The sequence below is a fragment of the Lipophrys pholis genome (genome assembly GCF_963383615.2).
Source record: "Lipophrys pholis genome assembly, chromosome: 2".
NCBI classification, from domain to species: domain Eukaryota; kingdom Metazoa; phylum Chordata; class Actinopteri; order Blenniiformes; family Blenniidae; genus Lipophrys; species Lipophrys pholis.
Window position 1 is genome coordinate 30,755,088 of NC_137636.1, and position 25,817 is coordinate 30,780,904.

The 25,817-nt window shown below is 41.7% G+C and overlaps 1 protein-coding gene across 1 annotated transcript in view; it reads left to right on the top strand.

Annotated features, from left to right (window-relative positions):
• The window catches only part of tox3 (TOX high mobility group box family member 3), a 44,469-nt gene that overhangs the window by 2,976 nt on the left and 15,676 nt on the right, over positions 1 to 25,817 (top strand). Inside the window, exon 2 of the mRNA XM_080458768.1 lies at positions 21,658 to 21,723. Coding sequence (XP_080314894.1) covers positions 21,658 to 21,723 — 66 coding nt within the window. The remainder of the gene's footprint in view (positions 1 to 21,657; positions 21,724 to 25,817) is intronic.

Below are 25,817 nucleotides of genomic sequence, written 5' to 3' on the forward strand. Positions count from 1 at the left end.
CACACACACACACACACACACACACACACACACACACACACACACACACACACACGCGTACACACAGCTGAATGATGCACATAAAAATCTATTTAGCAGCACAAATCCCTCGCTGTAATCTGGCAGGATCAAACGCAGTTTCTCGATCAAAACTCGGGGAATAAAGGTTTATCTCTGCAGATTGGAAACATTAGCTGCAAACTGTTTGGGTGGGAGATGGAGCTGTCACAGCAGGGCCCGTTTCACTTAAACTACCTTGACTCGTGGTTGAACACGGATCAGCTATGCTTAAAGGCAAACCCAACAAGGCTCCTACTTTTACTGATTGGTTGTTACTTTAGGTTGCGTTGTTTTCAATTTATCTGCTAATGACTCTTTTTTTTTTCTCCCCCCTTCCTTTCTGGTTTCTGCTGAGAACACCTGGTTTCAGTCAGGCAAATTTATGAAAGCTGCCTTTTAAAGTTTGGAAAACCTTAAAATGAATAGGCGGGATTACGTGCATCCATGTAGTGCTCATTTGTCTATTTCTTATTTTTAGAGATGCCACTGATGCGAGACAGTTAAAGTAATGTGGTTTTTCTGGGCAGGCTCCCCAGTTATCCACGAGCATCAACCAAAGACTGGGAGCAGTTTGGATTTGACTGGTTTTGGTATTTGTAAAAGTCAAATGTGATCAACTTTAATGGTTTCATGAAAATGAACCAGTGTTATACCCATATTTATGACCATCTGGTCCTGTTTTTTTCCCTCTCAAGGTTTAATAATGTTTCAGATACAGTATCCCATTTAGTGTGGGCTTTCATTACCTCCAGGCGCCAAGAAATCACCAACAGATGTTAATACAAACTCTTCACCTGCACTGCTGCTAACACATGAGGTTTATTTGCAAAACTAATTCCAGCACCAGTGAGACATAATAATTCTTTGCACTTGGGAATCTCAGTTATATTTGAGAGTTTTTCCTTTGCAGCATCATAAAGATACTGACAAATAGCTTTGGAGCATGCTTGTCGATGTGAATGTAAAAATGTTGTGTAGTGTTACAAGGAGAAGTCTTGTGCTTTGGAACTCATTTGTTAAGGAATATCTGGATTGTTACCAATGTTTGTGACTTGTGCGTTATAGTGACGTTAACAAAAAAATGAAAAATGAAGTTTTCATCAACAGTCTACCGCGGCGTAGTGACCAGCTTATTACTGACTGATCTCAGCATTAAAAGATCAAAAGTCAGGACTGGTGGTGATTTAATCAACCAGTAATATACAGATAAGAATTGAAGCATCAAGGTATCAAGAACTCCAGTGCACCATGGGAAACACAAACGGGCAGATCAAGGCTACTTCCTGATTGCTCTTCAGCTTTAGACGAGTGTTCAGCGAATGAGATATTTTCCCCAACCTCCATCAAGCCATTGCTGATGTGTTTAGAGATTGCTATTCAGGCCGTTGCACTTCACCTCTTTTATTCCCCATGTGGATTGTTTACCTTCGTGAAATGTGACCGCACCACAATCCCACCAAAGTCTTGTCCCATTCCCAGAGTCTGTATTCATATGCAGATTTCTGTTGGTAGACATTCAATACTACACATTAACTGTCTTTTCAAAAAAATAAAAAAAAATAGTCTTTATCCCTAATTATCTTCAGCAACAGATGCTGTACTGTTTTGCTTTTCTAACCAAACCGATAAAACACAGCGGGTGATTTATTTAGCATGCCATCCACTTTGTATTTTATCATCCACGCATCAATAATATGAAAAGCTAACTGTGCTGTGAAACTGCTGATGAGAAAGTAGTTGAAAATCCGACATGATGGTGTAGCTGCAATTATAAGAGCATTTTTATGGGTGTGTAAAAAGCGCTGTAGGTGAAACAGAAGCCCGGTTATGGTTCACGTGGGCCTGACTGACATATGCATAAACTGTAGAAGGAAACCAAAAACAACCAGAATGAAGTACCCGGGGAGGTGGGGGTCTCGGTGAATTACTGTACTCGCACAGCAGGGAAATTCACGGGCAATAACCTCTTATTGTGTCCAAACCATAGAGTGGCAGCACTCCTTTGTCTTTCCTGTCTCTTCTGCTTGACTGGGAGCGAAAGAGTTAACTCGCAGCTCAACCAGGGGGCCTTGTGCATCTCTCCAGTGTACACAGCTGGTGCCATTTCTTCACACACATTCTAAACATATCCAAACACAACTTTAAATTTGTGTGTGTGTATGTGGAGGAGGGGTGTGTAAGTGTGTGTGTCTATGTGTAACCTTAGAGGCTGTCTGCTTTGTCAAACTCAACAGTTGAATGATGTGACTCCAAGGTGCATGCTAAATGTTTAAATGTCGAAGAAGTGAATAGCTGATGTGTTTTGCCGAGTCTTTTAATTGTGGCTTGTCAGGAGATGTAGTTCAGCAGATTTATTAAACACCTAATTTTCCCACCGAGACCAGCGAGTGTTATTTTTAGTCCGCCCGTGCTGGAAGACACACTGTACTTGGAGTCACTGCCTCTAAGAATGACTGCTCTGTACGACGGACCGCGCTATATGGACGTTCTATACGCAGTGCAGATGTCCACGTTTCCTTAAAGCACGGGTCGTCACTTCCTACATTGTTGTTTCTTCTGTTGCTGATTGATGATCTTTTTGCTGCAAGAACACTGCAGCAATAGAAAAAAGAAAAAAAAAAAAATATATATATATATATATATATATATATATATATATATATATATACACGAGACTTTAGGTCTCTTATCAAACCATGAGCCTGATAGTTTCTGATTTCTGTGGCACCGCATTATCACAGCTGTCACTCTCTCCACTTTGTTGATCACGTTAAGATGTTGACATACAGCACGCAAACGTCAGCTAAGTCCCCCCGAATTTGTTTCAGTTCATTTCAGCCTGCTACACCAGAATAATCTCGACGAGCCGAGCCAACAGTCTGAACCTGGGGGAAACATAAGACCAGGTTGTCTGCTTTTGTTTATGAGGTGGATGTGACAAAGGCTCTGAAATCTTAGACAGACATAGACCATTACCCAGATCAGCACTCGTAAAGACCTTCTGTAATCCTGCCATCGCTGCTCATAAATCCACTTCATTACGTCTCCTTATGCATTACTCTGCGTGCCTCATTTAGACAGACCCCACACTCCAGAGTTGTTTCTCAGCTGGCAGCTGGAGGAGCCACAGAACCATATGGACAGCGCCAACAATTAATATCTTCATGAGCAATAAGTTGATTTCAGAAATTAGATTGACTTAAAAGACAACATTTCTGTGAAAACGGCTTTACTGCTCTCAATATTTTTTTGCCGACTGATGACCTACTGTATCGCTTTGGGTTTTTGATTGCTATACATTTAAATCTCAGTCTCTGAGAAACTATTTGCAATGAATCACCATCTTGAAGACCAAACAACTAACTGAATTACCGAGAAAATAAAATAAACAGCCTTGACTTTCCGACCTGGCCAGTAGACTCATACTATCTTGGTGCACTGGTTTTCCATCAGCATGTGATCTAATGACCAGTAACGAATGAGGACTCCACTGTAAAAACCAGTGTGAGAATCCATGCTGCACGTTGGATGTCATTATCGTGTACCATGTGATACACTATATTATATTTTCCCCTTCGGGATTAACCCTGGCGGTGTTTGTCTGCGCTCAACTAAAACAGCATTTTCTTTTTAAAGCTATTTGTAGCGACACGGCTGTTTAAAAAACAAAAAACAAAAACAAAACCATCTCTTTCAGCGGTACAAAGAGGACAGACGCACAAGGGAGTCACATTTGTTATCATGAACACAGCATCACTGCACCATCCATCAAACCCAGAAAGTACCTAAGGAAAAATAGTTTATGTTGACATTCAAAGTCATGAAATAGGAGTTGTTTTTTTTTTTTTTTTTTTGTCTGTTCTGTTGCTCAAAGTCTATGCTGGTTCTGTGGATGAACATCATTTCACATTTTGGTCTGTTTTATATATAATTTCTCATCAGTGCAGTCAAAGCAGAGAGCGAGGGAGAGAGTTCAGACATGCGGCATTGTGCTTTATTATTTCCCACCAAAATATCTAATTATTTGACGCTTCATTATCGTGCAAATGAGCCATGACACAGTAATAATTCCAATGCTGAATTTATGAAAACAAATATTGAATTAAACAGCTGTCCACATGCCCTTCAGCTGTGAAACACAAACACATTTTAAAGTGAAGTGGGTTTTTTTTTTTTTTTTTTTGCGAGGAGAGCTGTGAAGGCACAAAAGCTAAGCCCACTTCACAAACATCCATAAGTCATAGATCCACACAAAGACAATCTACGAGACAGTTGTTAGCCTTATCGGCAGCGCTCTGCAAAGAGAGGAAAGATGACATTGTGCAGGGGGTCAGCAGGCGGTGGTTGAGGTTCAGTTTTTTGGGATTTGACGGAGATACTACTTAACTCAAGTGCTGAAAGCACTTGGCTCACGAGAGTGCCGCTAAGCAGTATATATGTCACTGAAAATGACACGTAGTCAATCTGCTGTGTCGGTCAGTTTATCTTGCGAGGTCAGAAGTGAGTGTTAACCTCTACAAGTCATTCTGAAGCAGCCTACTCTCGTACTTTTCCCTATTTGAATTGAAGCAGAGTCGCCGCAAGAGATATATTTTCCACTGTGATCAACTGTTTTAATCTGGTTTTGGCTCACTACATCTCTGACAGCCTCAACCTTGCTGACTTATTGAAAGGAGGCGGGGGGAAACTCCCTGTGCCCCAGAAAGCTGCTTTTACTGTGAATTAAGCAGTTTTCAAAAGGACCAGTCAATCACTTCTGGTTGGCTGATTCAATAAGTGTTGTGTCCCTTTAGTGGTTAGCCTCGCTGTTAAGACACATTCATTTTTAAAGCTTTCCAGAGAGACAGCCATTCCGTGTTTCATAGATCTAATGTCCAATTCTCTTAATGGGCTCACAGGCTGTATCAAAACATTCTGCTGTTTTCCTTTCAACTCGCCTGACTTAAAGCCCTTGGCTCTTTTCAAAGAGTGCGGCCCACTGACGAATGTCCTCCATCTCACCCAGTTATGTGTAATATTTTCTCTGCAGGAGCAATCAAATACATTCCTACTATCTTTATATTAGACCGGTTTCCTCCAGCCGTTCCTCGCTATTTACTTCCAAGCGAGCTTTCACGTTGGTAAATGCAAAAATGGCATAGTGTCCAAATTGAGATGTTATTCCTGAAATGCATAAATTAGTTGTTTTTATTTTTCGCCTGACAACGATTTCTTTCAATACTCCAATTTAGCTGTGAATGTTCAAACTGAAACATTACTCACTGTGCCGGCGCATACACATTCGTGATGTTCGGCGTGAATTTCTTTCTCATTAAAACGCTGTGTGTCTGTGTGTTGCAGGTGTGCGGTGTTACACATTGTGATTAATCCCCCCCCCCCCCGCCCGCCCGCCCCTCCTCCTACATCACACATTCCCATAATGCAGTGTGTTACCAGGTTGCACTAAAAGGTCTGACAATAGCAGCAGGTGTGCAAATATCCCTCAGACCCGTTGGACAAAGAGCTTAAATAATGCGGGCAAATAAAACTTTTATTTGAATGGATAAATAGATGCTGGAGCAAACTGCCGCTGGGTTCAAGGAACTTTAAACAGAACCCGTTTATCACACAGCAAATCGTGCACTTTAAGACCGATTATATATTTATTTTTTTACAAAAATAAAACAACAACTTCGCTCACTGCTTGTCTCCTGTCTGCATGTCTTGTGTTCGCCAGGTCCTCCCTCTAAAACATATAGTGTGTGGCAGTCGGATAATGTCGATCCAAACAGTAACAACCACAGCCATAATCCAGCAGCCTATAAACCTACTTCACCCTCTAAACGAGCTTTAATAGTCTCCCAGAATTGGAAAACTGCCATCTCCCCCTGCAGCAGTTTGATTGGATCTTTTATATACATGCACTAGGCTGATAAGATTTCTCTGACACAAGTGCTGTGTGTTATTTTGCCATAATTGTTCAGTTTGAATGAGATCAAGATTTCAATACAAAGCACTGATGGTGGATTGTTCGGCTGGTGAAGTCCCAGAGGGGAAATGAAACAGCTGTTCTTGTCTATGTGTTTGCCCTTTAATACTGCAGGTTTGTAGGAAAAAGTCTTTGTTTCCATCTTGTAGAACAAGAGGATGTAAATTTGATAACAATTCCTTATATTCTTGCTCTTGGGAGCTTTTCTTCATCATTCTGTCATTGTCGATCACTACCCCATCTCTTGTATTGTATCATTTCCCACCATTAAGATCTTCTCTGATCTAAGATCATAATGTCCCCCCTCAGCTTTAATCGAGACATTTTCTGTTCTTATTGCTGAAACCTAGTTAAAGCAAGGTCAGTCTTGCTTTAGTTGTCAGGACTGGGTATGGTGAAGAAGACAAATGAAGGATGTTCTGCATTAAAAGGGGGGGAAAAAAAAGGCTCAACTCCGTCTGACTCACGGTTGTTACATCATGCTTTTTGGCCGTAATTGCCCATCAGTGATCTTCATTTGAATGAGCACAGCCTGATGCATCACGGCTTTGAGATTCCATGAAAAACACGCAGTATTTATGAAGCCATATCGTATTTATTTGGTTACATGATCAAAGGGGAACAATGGACACGGCCTGAGTAAAAGCTTCAGCCACACGATTAAGGTTCATTCCCCGAATCATCGCCTGGAACCATGAATGTGGTGTGTGCAACATTTTTGAGAAGGCTTCTGATGTTTTCAGGAGTTGAAGTTGAGGCTCATTCGCAGCTTGACGTTGTTTATGATTGTGTGTGTGTGTGTGTGTGTGTGTGTGTGTGCTGGCTTGCATAGTCTCATATGTGGTCATATTGTGGGACAGCAAAAGTAGGAACAAGGTCTTTGCGGCCTCTGCATTGGCACCCCCTAAAACGGATTCTTACAAATGACATTCCTTCCCAGGAAAATGATCTACTTTCACATCTTTAGAGGTTGTGACTCACGCTGTAACTCTTCAAATACCCTCACACCTTTTTTAGAAAAGGGATCCCTCTCCTTATTTCAGCCTAAATAAGCTGCAGCACCTTTTTCTTTTCCTCGTCCTGCTGACAAACAAGACGAGAAACTGAATGATCACACTGTTTCAAACACATTACAGGCAGCTGATTAAAGTGTTGGGTTGGAGTTAGCCAAGGTTAACCGTCCATAATGAAACACTTTGAAAATAATGACACGCTGCATGGTTTTATGAAGGCTTGTGGCTGCTCAGCTCAGCAGTGGTGACCTTCAGTAGTTCCACGAGCTAATCGTAGTGATCCCACAGCACCCCTGTAGTTCCCCGACTCCATTAGCTTCTGATACGCGTCCAGGAGAGGAGAGCTCGCGCAAGGTCTTTCTCTGAAGCCCTGCTTGTGTCACAGAGGTGGCTGCCCATCTTCACTTTCAAGTCCAGTCGAGAGTTGTGTCTTCAGCTTCTCGGCTTCTGCTTACATTTGCATACGCGGTGATGTGACACAGCAGGCCATAGAAATGGTACAACCCCCCCACCTCCACACCCCCCGGCTCTAACATTCACACATTAATGACCAAAAAGAGTGGGAAAAAAATGCTGGGCTCTATAATCAAACCTGTGTTGTATGATTGCACTTTTAAATAGCAAAAGAACATTTTAATATAAGGGCTTGTTTGAACTCAACATTACACCATTTTTGAGTTACTGTTTTTTGCTCCACATGCTTGTTGAACAGGTCAATTCACTTTGACCGTACATACACTGCATGTGTAAATAGTGTTGAACGTGTCGGGCTTCTCGGCACAACATGAGAATAAAAGTCTATCATGAGCTCTTCTGTAGAGCCAACAAGGGTTACGTGGATTTTATAGAATAGCCAAGTTAATACTGTTGTCAGCATTTCCATGATATTGTTGAATTTGTTGATGGTGCTTAAAAAACACCTAACCTTATAGAGTGAATTAAATGAGACAGAAAGTGTGTTAAACTGCTTTTGCAAGATAAAACTGCTTTAGCATCATCTGGTGAAAACCTACTATATGACTGAACAAAGGTCTGGCTATGAGACATATCACATCACAGGAGCTATAACTCAATATGGCATGATTTAAATAAAAAAAAATATATCACTATATTTACATGCATGAATTCAGAGAGGTGAGCTCTCCCTTTTGTTTTTTTTACACAGCCTCCATCACACATCAAACTCAATGAAAGCCAGCAGCTTTAAACCAAGAAACAATAGTGTTAACTGTTACCCATTAGGCGGCAGTGTTGTGATATATCCACGGCCATTTCTCTCTGAGAACAAGCAAGTCAGACAGGAAGCCAATTTAGCCGATATCAGCACATCTGTGTAACTGGGTTCGAGTGGCTAAACCCAAAACTTTCAATAAATTAATAAAGTGATGAGTCGGACATTCGTGATGCCAAACATACATTTTTCTTTTAGACATTTGGTATCAAATTGGATATGGGTTTTTTTTTGGGCAATAAAGTAATGATGGTATGATGGCTAAAAGTATAACCTCCTTGTACAGTGGTGCTGCCTCCATAACTGTAGTTTTCTTCAGCTAAGTTTCCCTCTGCTCTCCTGTGAAAAGAAAACGTCCACACTTCCGGTTCAGTCTTCATAGAAGAAAAAAACATTTCCAGCGCTCTATCTTCATTGTCCTATAACAAATCCATGGAGCATACTGTGCCTGCTGCTCAGTTTGTTGATGCCGAGTCGTGTTTACCCCACTTTTTTTCAAAGCATGGTAAACACACGCAGCTATAATGATAAGATAAATCTGAAATCGTAATTCTAACCAATGGAAATTTGACCACGGTTGACCATTAAACCAATAATGGTTTCATTCCTTGTACCAACAATTTGGGTGGTTTATTATTTAGCCTTGTGCATTAAAGCATAAAACCAAACACTACAGTTCCCTCATGAGTGGAAAACTAGAGTGTATGGTCATGTTGAGACCATCAGTCTGAGAGAGAGGCATGTCCATAATTGACCAATATGTACACTTCTGCACATGAAAGTCTCTTGAGCTGCTCCACTGTTTGCTGTTAATTACTGACTTAACAGCCAGTAAATTCAGTTTGAATGCCACTGCTGTTGAAATAGCATTTTCCACGGCGTTCTGCAAATAAGTATTTTTGCTGATCTGTGCTATTTGGGTGCTATGCGAGTCGGGTGGGCAGAGCAGGGGGGAGGGGAGTTGCGTGTAAATTGCTGTATTATCCTGTTGGCCTACTTGACACTTGCACAGAGGCAAATTCCTATCAGCTTTAGTTGATTTTGTGGCAGCGATTTTCCACCAAATTTTGCTGGACACGTAGAAACACATACCCGGCTTAAGGAAAGATACTCAATTTACCCAGTCTTAACATAGTTGTTGACACAGTCGAGATGTAACAGGGACTACTTGGTATTTGGCTATTGGACAGTGTTGATATTTTCTGAAGACCGCATCCCCAACAGGAACTAATTAACAAATAAGAATAATTGCCTGCTTCTTTCATTCATCACCACAGTCTCTCATAACAGGCAAGCTTCAAGCAGGAACAACAAAGTAGTACATAAATCAAAGTAGTTTCCTTTGCCAAGCCAGAACCCCCTGGGAGGTACCTTGGTGCTTAATTAAAATCCAGAAGGATCATGTTTTAAGTGTAGGTGAGCGAGCACTGAATAACAATGACAAATCATGCCCCCGAGCATTAGGGTTGTGTTTTGGAAAAGAATAACAGCATCTTTCCCCACCCCATACAAAATAAATGAGATTTAATGTGAAAGAAGAAAGCTGTTCTCAGTTGCATTGTCACACCAGGATTGTTGTAAATATAGCCCCTCCTGGCTGCAGAACCTGCCAAAACTAGGATTGACATATTAATCTCATAATTACCCGTACAGGATTAGAATGAAACGGCTCATTATTAGACAATATTTGATGGCTTACCCTTTCAGTGCGCTGTTTATCATCCTTCTTTTTTTTTTTAAGCTTTGCAGTACCTAACATGTGCGAGTCAGCTGCATTATATAAAGGAACAGGCCATCACTTGTCAGTTCATACAAAATAACCTCACAGGTCAAAGAAGAACTGTAAAAGAAAAGCTGTAATTACTGATATTTAGTGGGAATTCTTGTGGAAATGTTACAGACATAATGCCACATGTCAAAATGAAGTGAAAGGTCAGCAAAGTTAAACAGAAACGCTTCTCTGATATCAGCAAACATTAGCCATCGCAAGCCCCTGCTAATACCGTACAAAAGCAAGGCTGTTTCAGCAAAACCCCTGAGTGGATTGCATTGCGCAATGATGCATTTAATTGCCTTCCGAGTTTAACTTTCACTCGTAAAAAGGAGAGCGTGTTATTTCTTATTTTGGTTATTGCATGCTATCTGTTTAAGTACAAAATGAAGGAGCTTTTTGGATAATGAGTTGCTTTGGCTGGCCCACTAACTCTTTCCAAGACGGAACCACACCTACGATGGATTCTGCAGACTTCACGTACTGAATTAAATAAATTGGGGAACATCAATTGGAATTGAAAAAAATATATCAAAATGTCCTACATACGGCTGTTTCTGCAAGCGTCATATTACTGATCTACTTTGGCTCTTAGGAAACTCTGAAATAGGAAAAGTATATTAAAAAATGGAATGCATATAGTTATCAGTAGGAAAAAAAAAAAAAGAAAGCCTCTTCCAAGTCCAATCCGTTCAATTACAGAGCTCTGGAGAGCTATCCCCAAGCAACCCTCCCATTGACTAATCAGTCACAGCAAATTGCAGTGGTGAATATTTCAGACTCGACAGATTTGAATAAAGACATCATGATCATTTCACTGTTGTACAGTACTCTCGAATAATTTCCGAGGGCCACAGCCGGAGCCCGCATAAACTGCCTCACTCCTGATTTAGGAGGGGGGGGAGTGGGGAGGGGGGTGGGGGTTGGGGTGGAGGGAGAGAAAAGCAAACACAAGGGCTGTCAGTCAGTCTGGTGAGTTAATTGGGTCGATCTCTTTAGCAAAGATGAATGAAGAGATTAATTCTCCCTATGTGTCCAGTGAATCTCCCCCTCTGGCTCCAGGTAAATTAGCCGATGACAAGTTGACAGTGGGATTTCTGTTCCTAACTCCTCCTTGAAGCTGCAGTCGTTGTTTTACAACAGGGCGCCCCCTGTTGAACACACTCATTCCCTCATTACAGGATGTGCTCATGTATTGATTGACTTGATTACCTTGTCACGTTTGTTGACTGAATTCACCAAACTGACGTGAAAAAAACCAAACTATTTTTATTCTTGCCATTTAAAGTGATTGTCAAGTGACTTCCATCACTGTTGCATGTGAAGAATAGGGAGTTTCAATATATCACAAATCCTGATGCTCTCTTGGGACTCGGGACCCAAAGATATATATATATATATATATATATATATTCTGGCAGGAGACGTGGAGAAGCAGGTCAAACAAGCCTAATGAAGAGTGATGGGAGAACATGTGCACAGGAAGGTACAGAGCAGGCTGTACCCTGCTCTCGTTTATTTTGGTGAAGAAACTCACAGCATGATCCTAAAATAGAGGTCAAGTCTCAAATACAGAAAATGTCAGTGACCCCCTTTTTTAACTGCCTGCCCTGGAGAAACTGGATAAAAGGTGCTTGGAGGGTTAAAGAGTAAATTAATAGAGCTCTGAAGGAGGAGATGTACGGATAAAATGTAAAGGATTATTTTAAGAGCATGCGGGTTTTTTTTTCAGAAGCTGCATCGTAGAAACATTAGCGTCGACAAATGGATGTACACACTTGTGTGCCTGATGGTGTCAATGGGAAAAGGCACTTTGGGAATAGCCACATTTGATTGGCTGTCATCAGTCAAGTGTCATCAAACAGACGAGGCTTTTTGCATAGAGGTTTCTACATTTCAAGTGTTCCTATGTGAACACTTTTCCAGCTCAGCCTGTGCTCTTCAGAAAAAAAGAAGTAATTCTTCACACTCAGCAGACCTCCAGGTTTTTATGCCCCTTTGATCTCCAACCTGTCGTTTTTCTCTCTCTTTTTTTTTCTTCTTCTTTTTGTACCGAGGAAAAGAATAATTTTCGGTCTCCAACCAAAACATGTGTAATGTGTCTTTGTTCTGAATCTCTTTAAATGTCAGCGCGATGATATGGAATCAAAGTTGAAGCTTGGTGTTTGTAATTATTCAGAGCTTGGTATCTTAATCTCACAATGCTTTTGAAGTGGGAAATGTTAAAGTGACATTTTGAGTTTAAATACTGTTAAAAACACTAGTGAGGCACTTAGCCCGATGGTGGCTGTCACAAGAAAAACAATGCGTGCGACTCAACAGCTGTCAAGTTTGCTAATGATGTCCTGGTGTGCTGTCAATCTAGCAGATGAACGGACAATAGTATGCCAAGGAGAAAATGCTTGAAACAGCTAATTGCTTCTAAGAGCTCACTCAACCATACTGTAACTACTATGTGTTCGCAGATGTCTTTTCCAGCTGCTGTTTCATTACGGGACCCAAAGACATTACAGAAGCAATGTACTGGCTTTCTTTATGAGCCCGTGTTGTTGCCCATCAAGTCTTAATGATTATAGATGCATTATTGCAACCGCAGAAGGAAGGAGAGAAAAAAAGAAAAAAAGGAAAGCATGTGCACACAAAGCAGAAAAGAAAAAAAAAAAAAAAAAAAAAAAAAAAGCATATCTCTGCATTTTCATTATTTCACCTAATTTGCCCCCGTCATTCCATTAATCCCTGCCAACTTGTTGATTGTCAGTTTGGAGACACATTTCTGGAGAGGAGCCCGAGAGTATTTGCAGCAGGACCTCTGTCAGTAGCGCCAAGCAACACAGCCACAAATTGGAATGTGGTACAGTTCTGGGAAAGCAGCCAAGATTTAAATTAGACAATAACCTCTGCTCTCTCTATATTGCCTCTCTTTTCCAGCTGCAGGCCTAGCCATTTGTTTAATACAGTCAGCCCTGTAGTATATAATAGACTGATATATGAGTCACCGCTCAGCAGTTTGTGCTTTTTCAGATTTATAGAGATTGAACAACTGGCTGGTTTGTGCTTACTGTGGTCTTTTGTTAAGAATAACCGAAAAGACACAGGTTGCTCACCCAACTTTGAGAAGAATTGTCGCCGTGCACGCCAGGATGGGTTTTGAATCTGTCCCGGGACAGTTTCAGTCTGATTAGAAAGTAAAAGTTAAAGAAGAGGAAAAACCTGGCCAGGGCGTCCAGCTGGCTGCGAGAAGCTATAAGTGTGATTCAATTGACTGTATAATTAAGCTTCGAAGTTAGAAGTTCATTAGCGTCACATATAGTTACCCTGACCTCATGACGATACAGTACACTCTATGCAGGATTGAATATCTTGAACCTGATGTTGTTGATGGCTTTTTACTGGCGCCTTCTATACCTTTCAAACAAAGCATTATTTTTTTTTATTCCACACAATCAAATATATTGCACTAGATAACAAAAACTGTGTTGTTTTGGGTCCATCCAAGAAACCTGGACTTTTTCCGCATTCCCAAAGCCATTTATAATGAATGTATTAGCCAGTAGCGCCACACGGGGAATAGAAAAATGCATTTGTGCCGTTCGAGCAATAAGAGAGGACACCACTCCCGGCAGCATTCAATAGAGCTTTATGCGACTCCCAAGTCCCAGGGCTCATAGCCTTCTGACAAACCCAGGGAAGAAGCACAACCATCACCATTAGTGCCACCAACCAAACAAACCTGCATCCAGTGGCTGAGTTGTCGGTCTGGGCTCTGACATTTCACCGTGTAATTTTGTGTTGTTAGCATCTTTAACCCCTGCAGCAGCCTCCCTCCGCTGTAAGTGAAAGAATGACAAGCAGAGCAGAGTGAGCTTTGGTTAAAATCCACACCTCTTGATACCATCTTCCGTTGGAGGCGCATCAAAGCTGCGGAGAGTAAACAGCCTCGAGACATAGCTTAGCACTAAAAGCAAGACAACACTGGCAAGCCAAGCCTCTCTCATGTTTCTTCCTCAAGAGCTTCTGTGTCCATGCAACAGCGGCCATTGTGAGAAAGCTACACCGTGTTTCGGAGGCCCTCTCCATCGCCTAAGCTCCTTTGTGGCAGTGGGCCAATGGCTTTGCACCCCGCCAGATCAAAGATGGAACCCCATTTAGCTTGCGCTTTCTTTTAGGATTTGCTCTCGACAGTACAGAGCGGACTCAACAGCAACAGGAAAGAAAAAAAAAAACCGGGTTCTTGGATGTTGACCTGCATAGTATTGAGACTGCTGAGCTCAAGCTATTGGTCCATTATGACAAACGCTGGGGACCATCTTTGTTTTGGCAGCATTTGCAAGTCTTAGGCCTCAGAGAAAGAAAAAAAAAAAAAAAACAGTAGCTATGGTAAACCACAGTGTGTTTTGGCCTCACTGTCTAACGTGGTGGTGATGGCTGTGGTCCTGTTACATAACCAGGGTGTTAATGCACGACTGTATTCAATTAAATCAACATACATTGTTAAAATTGGATGGTAATAGAAGCCTTAGATGTTTAAGAAAACATGCCGATGTTCAGAATTTAAGTCTGTCCATCCGTCAAACTAAGAGTGGTTTTATTTTTAGCCACGTGGACTTTGCCAGTAATCCCTTAGCATTAGCAATGTTTGTCTGGTGAGGCAGTGCACACATTTTGCCCAGACTTGGAAATCTAAACAACTGTTCTTTGGGTCATTTGACATTTATTCATGACATGCCAGGGAATTTATCTTCATGGCTAAACTTTCATTACAAGACAAATGTTGCGCACTCAGATTTAAAAAAAAAAAAAAAAAAAAAAAAAAAAAAAGGTTTCTTTGTGAAAAAGGATCCAAGATGCTAATCATCAGCATGTGTTTTAGTCATGGTGGTGTTCAGATGTGGAGATTAGTGCTTGTCTCACAGCACCGTTTGCATGGAGAAGCTGTTCTAAATTGGTGGGTCTGTTCATGTTCCATCTCTGTCAGTGGAAGTTTAACTGCAGTGTCACATACTCTTGGCTTTCAACCGTCCTGACTTCAAGAACAAATGCACGGCTGTCCACAAGTTTACTTTTCTGATTGACAGCCCCCCCCCCCCCCCCCCTCCTGAACTAATGCATGAAACGATGCAGTTTTCTCAACTAATCTCATTCGCAAATACTTTCAAAGAAATGCAAAGATCTTACAAATGCTTCTTCACCCTGGTCTGTTTGTGTCTGCATGTTATCACTCTTGTACACAGAGTCTGTGCTGAATATAAATGTAGCCCCGAGGAATATGCTGAACGTACAAACTATAGTTTTCCTTTTTCTTTTCACCGCTAACATAATGACTGGGAAGCTTAAAAAACAAAATACATATTTGCTGAGCTGTGAAATCGCTTGCAAGTTTTTTTTGTTTTTTTTTCTTCATTTTGATAGTTAAGCTTGTCATTTTGGTCGGATATGCAAACTTGCTTTCATGCACTGTGACCGAAAACGCAATGTTCCCTCACCATGTCGAGTAATTCGAAGTACAGAGTCTCTGCTTTTTGGCTTTGCTCATGTCATCCCCGGCATCCGTAGCATCTCACGCTCGTTACTTTGGAGGTTTCACTGACAACATCCTCCAAACGTGAAAGGTCCTAAAAGATGTTTAATGTGGACCCATCAAGCATTTAAACAGAGGGCCGCTCGCTGCTTGACTTGATTTCCTGCCATTCCAGGAAATGTGGTCTTTTTGTGGAAGGTTTGGTATACCTGCAGTTGTTTAAAGCTTTTTCTCCAGGCCCGTGTTTACAAAAGCAACGTAAGCTGTGATGACACCAGCCGAGGCTGCAGTGGCCTGTTTGGTGTGAGCCGAGAGATAATCACAGCACAGTGTCATCAGCTCGATTCAGATCCCACATAAGATTTCTTATTTTTTTTCTCACGCTTGGAGCCTCTGTACCGCTGTGGTTTGCAACGACCACTGAGAGGCAAAGGAAGAGTGAGATGCTTACAGTGAACTTCCCCTCACTGCTACCTTATGCAGTTGAGGACTAGTGGTCCTAATAGTGGAAGACAGTGCTGGGCTGGGGGAGTAATGATTTTAGCTTTAAACTGAATTACCAATCGATTCGGCCTGCAGATCAGAACACAGCTTGTGAGCCGGGACTGTGTGGACATGCTGCGTTGTGGAGTCGCTTTACAAATTGACTGCTGCACACATAGGAGGAAATATATCTATATATGTCAGCTCAGCGCTGCATGTGTGGCGGCCTGCTGGGCGTGAATAGGCCTTGTGATCACCAGAGAGGCAGCTGCGGAGTGTTTATGCTGAATTGGGGTTGTAAATGAGCACATATTTGATGGAGAGGACCTTGGGAATCAGGAGAAAGTTTCCCAGAGGCTGCACAGCAGAGCCCAAGCAGGATGGCAAGAAAGGGAAGAGGTGCTGCTCTTTTTATTCTCCGTTTCGCTCAATGAGAGGGCTCAAACTTGGCAGCGGGCCAACGGTTAAAGGAAATTGCATAAAATAATACAGAGCAAAGTACAGTGAGTTTCCCCTGGATTGGAGGTTGAGTTTTTACTGCGGTGTTTTCGCTGTCTTTTATGGCGGCCACTGGAGAACATATTAGCACAAGTGTCATGTTCCAGAGAACACATGCTAGGCTGTGATTACCGAGCTCAAGCTGAACTGTAAAATCACTTGTCAGCAGTTGATTTGTTTCTGGAAAAAGCTCTGTGCCTCTGATTGAATTAGTTGGGTGGTTTTCTTTGGGGAGCAGGACCGCGTCCAATTCAGTTACCTGTTGACAGACGACACCAATATTGTGACTTTTTTTTTTTTTTTTTGAACGTATCGTAGCACCAAGGAACCGTCCAGCTTGAAGCCAGGGTGAACATGCATATTGAACAGAAAGCGCGCCTTGATTTTTCTTCCTTTTCACGGTCAAACTTGATGTCATCTTGAATTCTCCCGGTTCTCCTTTTATCATTTAATCACCACTGACAAAGCAGTATTTGATGTTGAGATTAAAAAAAAACGTATGGACTGTTACGCTCTGTCCATTTGTATGCATGCCGGGACGGCAGCTGTGCTATCAAAGGCTCTTCAGGCGTGCATTCTGTGGATCTTGGTCGTCCAGTTCATGTTTACTGATAGGATCTGTGTGGTTACTCCATCATATTGAGGGTGAGATGGGGTCGTGTTGGTGCAATATTGTGTTCACCCTGAGGTTGAAATAATTTTGTTTGAGGTAATAGCTGTAAAACGCCTTATTTCCCACTAGATATTCTTTCATACAAATATTCCTGCACTGGGATTAAAAAGAATACAAAAAAAAAAAAAATCAAGCATCAAAATTACAATTGCTTTGGTCAGAAAAATACAAAAAAAGCATGTCTTCTTTGTTTTTTAGATTGCGATTGAACCTGTTGTGTTTTATTTAAAAGGGAAAAAAAAAAAAATCACAAAAGCATTCAAGATGATTCAAATGAATATCTTTGAAGTATTATCGGGAGTAAAAAGAAAAGCTGTTCTCTACATTTACGGGGAAAAATACAACAACCTTGAAATTCGTATCCGTCTCGTTCGTTGCAAGGTTGCTTGGTTTTTTGTTCTGTCTGTCTGCGATCATGCAGACAGTGGAGTCTTTTCAACGCCAGGATCAGGGTCCATGTAAGCTCTTAATTCTCCACTGTTAAACAGTTATTGAAGAAATGTGCTGGTGGTGCAGGAGGAGGAATGAAAAACAGAGTGCCCAGCGTTTGCTCCGCCATGTAGCCATGTCTGGCTCTCAGTGCAGCTCATATTACAGAGCACTTTTAACCGTGAATTCACTCCGTTAATAAAAGCCTCCAACCCCAAAGCTATTTTAAAGCACTCCTTTCTGTTAGCTTCCCTACGGTTCCCTTCAGCCAGAAGACGCACAGCACATTAAGTGCAGGACTGATTTCTTTAGAAAAGGTGGAAAAACGGGTGAGATTTGCTGGTGAGATGTTTTACAAGACGTTTAGGATCACTCGGATGTGTTTCTGGTGTGTTTAACCCCCCCCCCCCTTCCCAGATAAAAACCCCTCTCATATTCCAATTCATTTATCTCAGTCATCAAAAGCTTCTGCATGCGAGCGCGCGCAGGCATGGTCATTCGGACGCTCGCATGGCAGCTCTCTCGTCCAACTCGTCACATCATTTTAATTACAGAGCCGTCATTGTCTGCACTGACCCATTTTAGCGCGGTCCCTTACCGTCAGCTGTGTGGTTCCTCCAATCACACCTAATTTCATCTGGCATTTGACTCAATCGGCACTGCCGCAAACACGAGCACACCTCCACCGCCCGCCCAGCCTCCTCCTCGTCCTCTAAGAAATGAATTGAGAATAACAACAACAATCTTCTGTCCCTGCTCTGGTCGTCCGCCGAGGCCCTTCGGCCCCGACATGGTGCAGCTTTTAATGGTGAAGATTGATACCGGTGGCAGGGGACATTTCTTGGGATGTTACTCACAGTTCTCTGAGGAGATTCGGAAACTGCTCTTAAAGGGGCCTTGGAAACTCAATAAAACATGACTCACAGAGGCAGAAGCCCAGGGACATGTTCACGCCGCTAATTGGCACTCGGACTTAACTCAATCGCAGTTCTCCTCTAATGAAGCTAATGCGATTCAGATCAGTGTCCCTGCTTACAGTATGTAACAACACCATACCTCTGAGAGTGATGTTTGTTTTAATAGCGCATCACCTCCCAGTTTATGAACAGACACACGCGCTTGTGAAGTTGTCATCTGCATTAACAAGTGACGTGTGACATAGTAATTAGGTTTAAAATGTGCAACTCTTAAAATCCCAGCAAGGAGTTTAAAAGAAATCTCTAACAAAAGCATCTGCGCACGAAGAAGCAAACGGCTTGAAATGGTTCAAGTAAAGTACAGTCTTGAGTCTTTCTGGCATATTTTATATGATTTCTGTGAAAGTTCTGTGATTTACATGATTTAAATAACAGTGGTCATGTGGAAGATGTAAGTACACTCTTCTAGTTATTAGGATGAACTCGAGCTTGTTTCTAAGAACGTAGATCTGACATGACAGGTGGGACCTCTCGTTATTTAAACCTTTATTTTAACCTTTATTTGAACTACAACAAAAAATTTTATCAAAATGCAGGTATGCAAAATCAGAATGATAACAAATGTCAATAAGAAATTATTTCCTCCAAAGATAAAGCGTCCTTTGCTTATAAACATTGTATTGATGTATGAAGTTGCAGAATGTAGTTATGATAAAGTTGTGCTCTCTCCCAACTCTCAAGCTTTATGTGGTTTTACTCTAAGTTGGCTATTTTGTTTGAATTCCAGCCTTACTGATAAATTTCACACTATAATGTATTGTGCTTTTTGGTGTTTGGCTCATGGGGGATAAAAAGCCCTAATGGGCTTGTGAAATGCTCTTTATATAGTCTGCCACACTTACAACTATCACATTTATGTCATTGCACTTAATCAAGGGTTTTACACTTCAGTTGTTTCTTTTTTGATCATGATCTCTACTCACCAAGCAAAATAAAAAAACTCATGCAGGGACATAGCACGGCTTTGATTCCCCTTGCCAGCCATGGCGGATCAAGTGTCGGATGATCTGAATATGTGAGGAACAATGTTCTTGGTGAAGTAGATTTTTTTCCTGCATTAAAATTCGAATTAGGACTTCACATGTATCTTCCATTTGTAGGATTTCCTCAAACAATCTTGGGCAGTGTGTGCTGTGAATATCTACTTTTTTTCTTTTCTTTTCTTTTTTTAAATGTTATTCCAATTCAAAGAGACGCAGGGCCGGAAGAAAGAGAAGACAGCCCCTGCGAGAAGCGGTATCTCCCCACACAATCGGAACAATGTTCCTGGTGCTTGAATAGAGAGGGATATCTCTGAGACTTCAATTTATTATCTAAAAGAAGAAGGAGGGACGGAGTAACACTTCCAAGATAAGCCTCAGTGTAAGGTTAATTACCAGCCGAGTGGCTGACGTAACCCAGCCGTGTCATGTCTCCGCGTTACACACAGCCAGGTGGATGTGGCATTTGACAGGTGTGTGTGTGTATGTATGTGTGCGTGCGTGTGTCTTTTGTGTGAGCATTTGTGCAAACATGTAAACCCCAGCGCTCCAGTCAGATATAGTTTAGTGGGACAGCTCCAGGTAAGATGGCACCGGAGGCCCAGACAGCTCAAACCACCTGCTTCAGCAACTGCTAGCAGGAGCTTGTGGCTCCCCTTCTCACTGGTGCGTAACACTGTTAACATTGCCGCTGACTCCCCACTCTCTCTCCGGGGCATAGACTAATTAATGGATACCATTCGCAGTTGATTAGCAGCAGTTCTTTCGGTAATTACATTCGCATACTAACCACTCAGAAGAAAAGGAGAATGGGAGTAAAAAAAGAAAAATCACAACCCACAAAGGGCTAGAAAATATATTAATGCACTTCTCAGTTTGCTCTGATCTTAATTTGTTTTCACTATTGTTTGCCTTCTGCTCTGATAAGAAGTCCTTTCTTTCTCTCTCTCTCTCTCTCTGCCATCTATTGGAGTTTTTCCCTCACTCGTGGGCATTTTAAGAGAGTGACTTTGTAATAAACACACAAAAGAGATTACTGCCGAGCTTTGTTGGAAATAGGTAAAGAAGTGTTCTCAGCGGAACCTCATGAAGACGCGAACGCTCCACGGTCCTTTCTGCTCTGAGCTGTGTAGGCTGGGGTTTTTTCGCTGCCTTCACTCACACACAGAGGTGCATTGTGCTCCTGGGCCCAGCTGCTAGCCCATAATTCTTCATTCTATGTCCCATTGTTCCTACCTGTCAGTGTGGTTGTGTCTCCAAAGAAAGGAAGTGGCTGCCATTTTGCCAGCAGGCTATGTGTGGGTTGGGAGGGGCGGGCTTGCGTGTTGTGAAAACATGTTATTTCTTACCAAAGTACAGGGTTTTAATAGCCAATCAACTCCCTTAAACATTAATGTGTCTTTGCGGCGTGGCACTGACAGGTGCGCCATTGTTGACTTTGTTGGAAGCGGTTATTAATCCGATGTTAACGCGTGAACAGTGCTATTACACACTTTCTTTCTTTTTTACATTTGTAATCAAATATGATGAACCCAAAATAATTTTAAGCCACATAAGCATGGATAAGGCCGAACCGGACTAAACAATAAATTGTTGATCTCGGCTCCTGCTGACCCAGAATGCCCTCCACCCATATTGAAAACACCCCTCCACCACCTTATTTCCACTCAGTATCACTCCTCTCCCACAGGTTATTTGAAGTTAATAACCTGCCACTGCGTCTTGATACTTGGCTTTGTGATGCAAACATTTCCTTAATTGCCATCCCACAAGAGCTGAATAGCCCGAGCAGATTCTCATTACCCCGGTTTGAATTGGCCGGGGCCTCTCACGTGCCTCTCGTGGTGTCACAATAATGGCAGAGTGGCAGAATGCGCTGGTGCGTTGTGGAGGAAAGGGGTTAACCCGTGTGTGCAAACATTCACGGCCGAGAGCCGCGGTCGCTTTGAGTGACAGGTGTCTGTTATGAAAGGGGGGGGGCAGCTCGAGTAACGACTGGACGTGATGTGGACACCGGTGGACTCATTGTGTCTCTTTTTTGTGTGTCTCTTTGCAGTTCCAGAATAACAACAACTACATGAACATGGCCGAGGCCAACGGTGCCCTGCTGGCTGCTGGCGACGTGAGTACACTTTACTTTATTCAAATTTCAACATGGGAAGTCCACTTAATGCAGAAATACAGATGCAACCAAGCACCATAAAGTGATTGCTTCTCTTTTTCTTGATTGAAAACACCTTTACTTGCGTGGGAGGGAAAAGCAATATTACTGGAATCTTGATTGTTTTAATTATATGATTTTAACTGCCTTGTTTTGGAAATTTGAAGTACTTTCAAATTGATTAGTTCAATTAGTCATTTTCCTCCACATATACAAACTTTCCCAGATGATCAAAAAACAAGAATTAAAATGAAGTTAATTATTCTTTTGATCAAGTGCTAAGAGACAGTTGAACAGTAATGATAGCTGCTCATCAAAGTAAAGAGAAATGATTAAAGAGGAAAGTTACTGCTTTGAATATTGACATGAAAATGAGTTATTCCCACAACACTCTCAGAATGTAATAGAAACATGAGACAAGTGTTTACAGGCTGAATGTGGCTGCACGATCTGACAAACGAAATCAGATGTAAATTGGAAGTAAACTTCTCTTTTAATCTTGATAGTTGCAGTGATAAAGTGGAATAATATAAGCAGCGTAAAACTATTTGCAAGAGGACTTTCATCCCTTTTACTATAACTATAACCCAATAAACGGTAACACTGTCAAAAAGTGTGTTTTAACCAGGATAAATATAATAAATCAATGAATTGTGAAATAACTCAAACACAACTTGGTCATGTGATCGAGTTGTAAGATGTGGGTTGTTACCCTTGTTTTCCCTAATGTTTTGTTACTGTGTCAGAAGATTTCTGTTTGTTGCGATAATTAACACTAATAATGTTAAAAACCAGCCCGACAATTCATTTGAGATCAGAGGTTAGTAACCTAAATGTGTAGCAATATGCAGCTCAATAATTATTCTAAACTGCTGGATGAATAAAAACCTGTGTCTTTGAATGGGTCACTACATCAGAAACATAAACCCTATATTATATTAAGTGTTCACATTCTCCTGAAACAAAAGCATTTTTATTACTTGAAAATGTCCCCTTTGTCCTAAAACCCAAACAAGTTGAGCTCGGCTCGTAATATATTAACTTCTTAGAGTTGACACTAATGTCATCTGACTGTGTCGGTGAGATGAAGCGATATGTCAGGAAGCCGAGGTTATAAACACCTGCCTTTTTTTTTTTCTCTCTCTTTGCAAAGATGTGATGAAGGAGTATAAAGAGATTCCTCGGTGGTGTCACTCTCTGAGCTGCTCGATCTGCTCGCACTTACAAAACAGTGACATGTCACCAACAATCTTAGGCTGTGAAGCTGCTGGGATAACTGTGTTACTGCACTGTCGCATTAAAATAAAGGAGGGGAGAAGTCGTTGCGCCGGAGGTATAGAACTGCCTCTGTGAGCCGTGCTAGTCCTAACTGTGTGCTAAATTTACCCATTTCTTTTTTTCCCCCCTCCACCCACTCCCGCTGCCCTGTCATTAGAGACAAGTGCGCCCAAAATACCCGTCATCCTCTGCGGTTCAAACAGTCCAATCTCATCCAGAGATTGATCTGGCTTCACAACCCGCAGCAAAAGCGCCATTACCCGGCTCCAAAAACGCTGAGATAGATGTCATTGTCAACCTTATTGTTTTGGTTTGTGTCAGCCGGGGCAGCGGTGATGCAACTGTGACATTCAAGCCCAGAAGTGTCTGGAGCTCGTGACCTCAGAAGTGGCCCGGCGTCACAAAGCCACTGAGTATTATGGAACAAGTGTAATTCCCCCCCCCCCCCCCCCCCCCCCCCCCCCCCCCCCCTCACATTTGCACTGAAAGGGCGCATCCTCCTGTATCCACGGGCTGGCGAGGAGGCCCACTACAAGCGGGAGACCACGCCGACACAGGCTGCTTGGAGAGCGTTCAGCCCCCAGCTGAGAGGGCCCACTGTGGCAGCGAGCGAAGGGAGAGAGGGGGGAGGACTCCTTCATAAAAACAGCCCAGCTCATTTGCATTTTATCAAAAGGAACAACTGTTTCCAGTGTTAGGGCACAGATGGTATTGTGCTTAGAAAGAAAGAAAGAGAGAGAGAAGAAGACTTGAGCCTTTTTTTTTTTTTTTTTTCATTCTTTTTAAACCGTGGAGTGTCCAAACCATTGTTTTCTGTAACCTGAGTTTAAGTGGAATTAAAGGGTTTTTACACTTTGAGCAGCAGGGTTTCACACTCTCTAGTTTATGATGCTGTGTGAGGCAATTTTAGAGGTTTATTTTCTTATAGATGCTAGAAAAGCATTGCTCACGTCATCTGTGTAGCATCAAAATCTGAACTCTACTCGGTAAACAAAGTCTCATTGTGTCAACATTTTCAAGGATTTTCAAACAAAGATCTAAGCCGTTATAGAAAAGTCAACTGGATCTCTTCAAATTTTTCTCAAAGTGCATTAATTTAGTGAGGAGACACACTAATCGGGATCAGAAATTTTAGTTTCGAACGTTATAGATTATCTGCTGAGTGAAACATTTGACTATTGTGATAACTTCTGACTTCACTTGTACCAGTATGCGTCCATCAAACACTCAGTTACTGTGTGGACAACATTAAAATTACAATGCAACAAAGTTTTATTATCTAATTTCACCCTGTAGTTGTTGATATTTGCTGCGTTTTAATGTTGCTCACATCCACCGTCTGAGAGCAAAGAGCCAATAGAGCTCCAGACTCTTGGTTACTTATAAAAGCTTGGCTGTATTTGTCAATGGGGGATGGGGGGGGGGAGTGTCTATCCTCCCTCTGGTCAACACACCAGAGCGAGAAAATCGACCTCCCTCTCTCAGGCCCTGCTTACATGACAAGTGAGAATGTAATGTTTTTGCATTTTCATTGGAGAAAAGTTTCACGTTGACACAAAAACAATTGACAGAAATGCTGAAAATGATGTAGTTAGCATGTTGGGCCACTAGTGAGTGCTGTTTGTTTTGTGGGCAACACTAAGATTGCCCACGGAAACTCCACACACGGTGAGCACACGTACAGTATATTCGTATGGACAGACGATGAAGTTGGATTGCTATTCTCAACTCTCAACTCAAAAACTATCAATTCCCATGAGAATATGGACCGAGAGTCATGACACTCTGGAGGCCGCCGTTGTTGTTATTGTCCAACTACTGAGCATGTACAGTGTAATGTTTTTGTCATGTACAGAATGTAACGTACAGAACAATTTACTACGGACATGTTGCGCATGTGCAGTCGCAGCATTTTCAAAAAAGTTGTGTTTTTTCCCCGTTTCCATGGAGACGGAGTGTTTTCAGCAAGTTCCACCTTGAGAGCCGTTTTCAAAAAGGGACTTTTTTTTGTGACCATTGTCAGATAAACGCAACAAAAGTAAATCAAAGTTGCTCACTCAGTTGCATTGAAAGTGGAAAATCTCCCTTTTCTACTGCTAAATAGCTCATTTTTGTTCAATGCTACATCTTCTAAGGCATTTTGCATTAAAATATTTTATTGGTAAGGCCTTTTGGAATCCAGCAAAATCTACACAAGGTCCTTACATATAGGCCCGCAACTGTCACACTTGTTAAGGTGTTGGTTTTTTCACTTTAGTTTATTCGTTTTTAATTACACACGGATAAAAAAAATTTACTTTGAAAAAGTTTTGAAGGATTCATTTTAAGCTTCCATCATAATTCCTGAAAAAAAAGAGAGAAGGGAAACAAGGCAGCGAAAAGACAACCTCTCTTTTATCGTAAATCGCACCTTTTGTGGTCACTGGCACATTAGTCTGGTGTGACAAGCTTCAGATCAGATTTATTACTCGCTGATTTTATTCTACTTCAAATATGTGTCCTGTGATGTGGTCCCAGTCAGACAAGAAGTTTCTTTTTTAAGGGCTCTCTGATGAGCACTAAACTTTGACAGCAAAGTTTGAATGCATACCACCACATTTAGTGTGCTGTTGTCTTAAACCTCAAGCCACGAGAATATTTTATAGACACACTCTCTATTTTCTTTTTTCTTGAAGATACATCTCAGCAGTGGGAGTGACCTGACATAGAATGTGAAAGCAAGGGTTATTTCTTTCCTCAGGAGTTACCATATATACAGATGGTTTGGTTTACCGCAA